General features: G+C 36.3%; 1 protein-coding gene across 1 annotated transcript; it reads left to right on the forward strand.

Annotated features, from left to right (window-relative positions):
* The first annotated feature begins 231 nt into the window (after positions 1–231).
* LOC139716368 (uncharacterized) lies at positions 232–4897 on the forward strand. Its single transcript, XM_071627914.1, has 5 exons — positions 232–664; positions 1435–1577; positions 2329–2501; positions 4284–4435; positions 4736–4897. Exons 1-5 carry the CDS (start codon positions 581–583, stop codon positions 4895–4897), a joined length of 714 nt encoding a protein of 237 aa, XP_071484015.1. The 5' UTR covers positions 232–580.
* Positions 4898–7396: the final 2499 nt, after the last annotated feature.

The raw sequence follows: 7396 nt of genomic DNA on the forward strand, positions 1-7396 counted from the left end.
GGCGAACACTCATAGCTCGACACAAGTCTGGCTACTTTAACTGTGTGTAGGCCTGTGTGTTTTTTTGATCGTGTCCTACCTTGTAGCCAAGGCTCTTGTGAATTTTTTTAACGTTTTGTGATCGCTTTCTGTATAGTGCTTTCTGCTTCCAATAACGCCCCCCCCCCCCCAAAAAAAAAAAAATCATGACCGTTGGTAGTTACGTTTTCATTATGCCACATTTACATATCTTACATTACTTGCAGTTCGTTTGCGGTATCCAAGTTCATATCATTCATATCGACATTAAACCGCAATACATTGGTTCATGACTGATCTTGATGCCGTGTAAATGATAACTGATAGGCTTCAGTTCGCATAGACTGGAAGAATATTGTGGACACGTGGTGATGACTGTAGTTTTGTGACGGAAATAAAAAGTTGTGAAACTTTTCTCAAGCTTCCATAATGCGACCAATATTGTCATCATCATGTCCTTTTTTCTTGTCTTGTATTACCACGGTCGTTTTGGTATTTTTGATATATATATATATATGGTTATTATGATTACATTTCTGTAAAATCCCCAGAGACAGAAATTATGGCGACACAGAAAAAGAACACTGTTTATATTCTTCTCTCGATTGCACTGATCTGGAACTATGGAGGCATGTCCTCGAATGTGGTAAGTGCACTATACATATTATCAAATTGAATCAATGTTGATTGATAAGTAATAGATATATAATATTATAATTGTATATATAATTTATACATATATGGGGGGGGGGGGTTCCGACCGTTTCATTATTTGTTCAGTGCGAGAAGATATTTTATATAGTTATACAGTATATAGGCTACACTGGTTCTCCACACGGTCTCTCCCTCTCCCTCTCTCCCCGTCTCTCTCTCTCTCTCTCTCTCTCTCTCTATATATATATATATATATATATACATATACATATATATATATATATATATATATATATATATATATATATATATATAATAGATGAGAGAAAGGATGAGACGATAGACGTAGCTTGCATCCTCACAGTTTGATTTTTATTCTCAAGCTTTCGGGCCCTGCCCTTTATCAAGACTGAGGATCAAAGAAATCAGACAAAGTAATGATGATGGATACAGAACAGATATATTCCGTGAATGTTTGGACGGAAGAATACATGAATTAATGGTTCCCTTTAAAATCACCATTAGCTATATGAGAATGCCATCCTTCTCATGAAAGGAGAAAAGATTACATTAATGTACTATATTACTCTTCTCAACAAATCCACCACAATGATTAGTCTTGAAAGTAGCCTATCGCAACGAATACAATACTTGAAGCTTAAAGATGAACTATTTTACGTAATGCAAGATGGCGCCAAAGTGATATTCTCTATCCTCCTTAGTAACATGGATGTTATGTTGCTATTTCAATCCATCTTACAGGAATCAGATTGCGAGTTTGACTCTCCAATGACGTACGACGAGAGTTCTGACTGCCCGAACGGTGCCAAAGGTCTCATGCTCTGCGAGCCGGGCCAGGTGAAGATTAAACCATGTATCAGTGCCGATGAAGACACGACAGACATGTGAGAAAACCCAAACTGCCACTTTATTCTATATACCCAGTCAAACCTCCAATATTCGCTTAAGTGGGCACTCCCGGGCAGATCCTAGGTACTTTCTTGGGACTTTCTAAGGTTGACGTACAGAGCAACGAAAGAAGAACAACAAAAAGGAAATCCCACCATCAGAATAAGGCCCTACACTTTTCGAATCAGATTCTTCTCATGTTCTTCTCATGTTCAATGATACAGTGATTGAACTGTGTTCATGGTATCCAATATTATCTTGGGAAGGTGAAATCATCCGGTATCGTTCAGTAACATGATTTTCATAAGTGGTTGCGAGTTGTTATTGTTTCTTTTATTTATTCTTCCGTGTTTTCGTTAAAATCTGACACGAAGTGAAAAGAAATCTTGATGTGGCATTAGGAAAGTTTCCAAATTTTTGCTATGAATATGATTGATTGTACCCCCAACTGTAAGCAGTCTTTATATCAAGACTCAAGACACATTTTTCATGTAACGGTGCTTAATTGTCAAGCATATCAAAACCTTTCGCAGCCCAGAAGATTATACTATAATCTACGCTGCATAAAACTTTTGATATTATGCAAAGATTTTACGCTTTATGAATTGTTATGTCAATCAAATTCTATCCTTTATTTTCAATGTGGAGGGAAAAACATGCACTTTTATTTTTTGTCACCTGTAGATGTAGAGCTTGTACTGGTAAATTCTTCCAAGCGAATTTCAATCGGTGCACAATTTGCCGCAGCTGCTCGGACTGTGGAACGAATGAACGTGTCCAGACTCACTGCACCACTACGTCAGACACAGTTTGTATTAGTATCTTCACCGAACCATCGACGACTTTACAAGAATCAACCACAGAACTCTATGCGGGATCAACCACTGCAGCCGACAAAAACCCAGAGCCTGTACAGAAGAGTACGTGCTCTTGAACCTGGTATTGCGTTTATCGTTTGCACTCGATTTAAGTTATCGGGGAAGGAAAAGGAACTAAATTAATGACCATTGGTGAATACCAGGAATATCTTTTAATATCTATCATGTAATAGGCCCAATTACTAAGACTCGACATTTTTAGCGGTGGCCCGGTGGCCCAGGGCCACCAGATAAATTATATGTTTTTGGTGCCTGCCACAAATTTATAAGTGTGTATATTACTTGCTTTTCTATCTGTTCGTTGTCTGAGAAAGTTGTAACGTTGAGTCGTCTAGCCTCACATTATATATACGACTATACGCAAGATACTGCGAGGGATGCATAGTCACTATCTTGACATTGTAAGCACAAGTTTAACAAACGAAAGCTTAACACACCACATAATCTTAAATGTTCGAAGAAATGCAAATGCTGTGTAGAATAGAGTAAACAATTTCAAGTATCCTGCTAGTGCAATTAACTTTGAAAGATAAGAAACTGAAAAAAAAGACAAATATAGAATTGAGAGTTTTCAAAAATTAATGTTATTGCCCGACAAGAAATCAAATGCTGCGTCAAACATTGGATTCAAGTGGTTATTCGTGACAGAATCTCTTAGGATTGCAGGAATATACCAATTGCAAGCTTAAGTGACTAAAAAATCAGGGATCAAGAATTGGGGGGGGGTGTAAAGGATGCTGAAAATAAAGAAAGTCTTGATTTAAATAATAAGTAAAGTTTAAAGCAGACACTGCCAACATGGTCAACGTGAAATCACTGTTAAACCCATTCAAATGGACACATGTGATTCAGACGTACTGTTCCAAGTGTACAAGAATACATGCACATGGTTTGCATTTTAGACAAACCCCCATCCTTAACCCTAGTCCCATCGGGTTCTTTGAGGGACTTGAAACCACGGCGGGAGGGGGGGGGCTTTATTTTGCCCCCCCCCCCCCTTAGATCTCGGTCGTGGATCGCGCGATCCTCGCGAAAGTTTGCACTAACGTAGAGGCCAATGTAATCTACAAGACTGTAATAGTTAGATTTTTCAAATTTTAATTTATGTATTTTATATTAATTAGTTTATGCTGATTTATGTGACATTATTTTTTTGCCTATTCATCAAAAAATGAAGCTCCAAGATTTCTAATTTTGGTGAACATATTCATTTCAATATCTTCAACAATAATATTGAAGCAAAAATTCGGCTTCATCATTATTTCTTATGTATTTTATTTTCTATTGAATTTCTTATGTATTTCTTTTTTTTTACATTTTGTTTTTGTTGTCTTTTTTTCGTCAAAATTTGTCGCAGAAACTCTTTAAAGCATGATCAAGCTAAAATAAATAGTTATCAGCCATTGAAAGTAAAAATATTTATTTTCATATGAATTAATTGCAAAAACACAATTTACTTTGGATTTGTACACAAAATCATGTTTTCGAGCAATTTTGGGTCAACGAATTTTTTTTCAGAGGGGCGTGGCTTCAAAACGGTATGCCCGGGAGCTACAAATTTGATCTCAAAAGTTACGCGATACTTGAAAGAAAAAAGTCATAAATGTCGCGGGGAGAGCATCACGCGTTGCGGAATAATCACGCGAAACGTCGGGGGGGGGGGGGGAGGGGGAATGCCCCCCGTGGGAATAGGGTTAACACACACTTTCCAATCACTCAATAAATACAACTACAACCAATACGCTATAAGCATTAATATGCCATGGTGAATGCTTTTATGACTAAACGTAATTATTGATACCCAAACTCTTTTGACATGGACAGGCTCGTCGCTCGATCGTCTGCACGTGGCACTGATAGCAGTGATCTGTGTTCTCTTAATCCTCATGATCCCGATGGCACTGGTGGTGGTGTATTTTATTTGGAAATCAGGAGTTGGCAGCCGGTTATGTCATGTGATACAGAGGAACAATGAAGTAAGAAATCAACGAAAGTGAATTAATTACAAGTCTATATCAATTTTATGATTCCAATCTTCCTTACGCATGAATGTTCATGCTCTATGTTCATTTACTCTGCAGTCGAGTGTCAGTATGTTTTGCTAAGGCAGAAATGTGTGGTCGCAAGCACTTAATTATGAATATACAATCAATCTGACGTGGAACACTTCGCTACAGGTGTTGCGAAAAATTATATTATCTTTTTTATTTCTTTCTTTGTTTGTACATCTGCACATGTCATGTCACTCTTTACTTTGTCATGATATTTATCGACAGAACCCTGAGAACGCCGGGGCCTCCTCTGGTGGCGGTGGCAATGACAGACGTAGTGCCACTGCTTCTGCAATAGAACTGACGTCACGGCCGGGTAGTAGTACTCAAGAGGAGAGTAAAAACTTGATGGCAGGAACGCAGCAAACGAGTGAGGCCAGCCTCTGAACCTCGACTGGATTCAGAATGTGAAACCAAGTGCTTACAGATTGTGAAAAAGAGCATCAAAAGCTGCGTGGTGGTCTCAAGAGCGAGAGTGTCCCAAACATGTATTATGAGAATACAGCCAAAGGTCTTTCATTTCATGCTTGCGCCAGTGGTATTTCAACCTAATAAACTTTACTTGCAGGGTTTGTAAGGATCTCAAAGCTAAACTCAAAGGTGGGGAATCGGAAAGATGCCCGAAATTGGCAGATATGTCATTATGTATTATATATGCATGATACAGCTCTTTGATTGTGACGGTAATGGCGATGCTTTGTATGCGAACAAGTCTTTCATGTAGTTTGTTGTTTTGGGTTTTTTTTATTTCTTATAATGATAATGATAAAAAGATTCAGATAAAAAGGTGGCAAATCCCCTTACATCCCTTAGATCCGCGCTTTAACAATCTCTTGCATTTATTTGTTGTAGGTTGAAATAGAAAGAGGTTTAATAGATAGATTGTAGAGGGAATATGGCGATGTTTGTATTCAAACTTGTCTTTCATGTAGTGTGCTGTGGTGTTATCGATTTCTTTTATCAGTGTTATATGTGCACGATAAGATTATAGACATTCTATCTTCCTGATGTTGTATTCCAACCTAAAGAATTCACGATCTGCACTTGAGGGTTTATAGTTGAATTTAAAGGAGGAGGAAGGGGAGATGTAGCCAAAATAATCAGATATTGTCACTGCGTATGCATATGCAGCTGTGTTTATGAATTACCTCTTGTAATTATCTACTGTAAGCTGAGGTAAAGACACAGGTGATTTTGATTGCACAGATACATGGCGACGTTTGTATTCAGACAAGTCTTTCAAAATTATAGTTTGATGATATGTTATGTAATTTCTTACAGATTATGTAAATAACAAGCTATAGGTATTTGTATTTCTGATAATGGTATGCCAAACCAAAGTTAGTGAACTTCATCTGAAGTGGTATAAGGGTTTCAAAGATGAACTTTAAGGCTGCAAAAGATGAAATGTGTTGCAAATTGTCAGATATCAATTGTGTGAACAGATGCAGCTTTGTGTGTGAACGATCTCTTGCAATTATTTGTTAAAGGTTGTAATGAAAAGAGATTTTTTTTTTTACTGTGGACGAAAATGGCGAAGTTTATACTCAAACAAGACAGTCTTTCATATAGTTCGATATCAAGTTATGTAGTTTCTTAAATTGTATAATCAACAAGCTATAAATATTTGTCTTTCTAAGGTATAAGGTATGATGGTTTACGGTGAAAGTTGAACTTTAAGGCGACGGAAGTTGAAAGCCGTCTCAAATTGTCAGATTGTATCGTTATTAATTGAGTGTCTGCAGATATGCAGCTGTGTGTATGAACGATTCCTTGCAATTATTTGTTGTAGGCTGAAATGTAGAGAGATTACTTTTTTTTTTTTACTGTGGAGGGAATATTGTGATATTCCGATATTCAAACAAGTATTTCATATAGTTAGATATTATGTTATTTAATTTCTTACAAATTATATAATCAATAAGCTATATAAACATTTGTCTTTCTGATAATGGTATTCCAAAACCATATAAGGAATAATGGTAAAGGGGTCTGAAAGTTGAACTTTATGGCGGTGACAGCTGAAAGGTGTCGCAAATTGTCAGATATGATAATTATTTGTGCAGATACAGCTTTGTGTGTGAATAATCTCATGCAATTATCTGTTATAAAAGAGGAAATCAGTTGCAAATATAAGTTAGTCTAATAAAAAACGAGTAAAATCTAACGAGTTTAACGGTAAAATTATGACTAAAATCGGTTGAAAAATAAGGAAGTTATGACATTCTAAAGTTTTGCTAATTTCTGCAAAACAGTTCTTGTACGGAGTATATGAATATGCAAATGAGTGAGCTAACCATGTCATATTCTCACAATTTTCCATTGATCGTGTACCAAAAAAAAAAAAAATAACGAAAATTCAATGTTTCTGTCATTGAAACATGATGTTATTCCTGGATGAATAACTTCAGAATAGTGATCAGTGAGATATACTAGGATTAGAGCTTCGGGCATAATTGCGTTTAAATGAAAAACTAGAAATTTCACAATTCTGTGTACAAACTTTATGGTAAGCTGTGAGGGAATGACATGCTCATTTTGCCATTGTTTTGCATATTCATATTGACTGTTCAAGAACTGTTTCCCCCAGAATAGCGAATCTTCAAAATTTTTCCTCCGATTTTAATAGATCAAACTTATACGGTTAAACTCCTAATATTTTACTCTTTCTTATCAGACTAATTTATATTTGGACTGGATTTCACCTTTAAAGGCTGAATTAATGGATACGGATGATTTTTTGTGGTAGTGGGAATATGGCGATGTTTGTAATTAAACATGTCTTTCATATGATTTGCTACCATGTTATTCGATTTCTTATGTATAAATTATAGTCTAGGTACTTTGTCTTTCTGACATAAATAGAATTCCAACCTAATGAACTTC

This window comes from Diadema antillarum, unplaced genomic scaffold, assembly GCF_040938485.1.
Source record: "Diadema antillarum isolate AM-2024a unplaced genomic scaffold, OU_Dant_1.0 scf00000064, whole genome shotgun sequence".
Classification (NCBI taxonomy): domain Eukaryota; kingdom Metazoa; phylum Echinodermata; class Echinoidea; order Diadematoida; family Diadematidae; genus Diadema; species Diadema antillarum.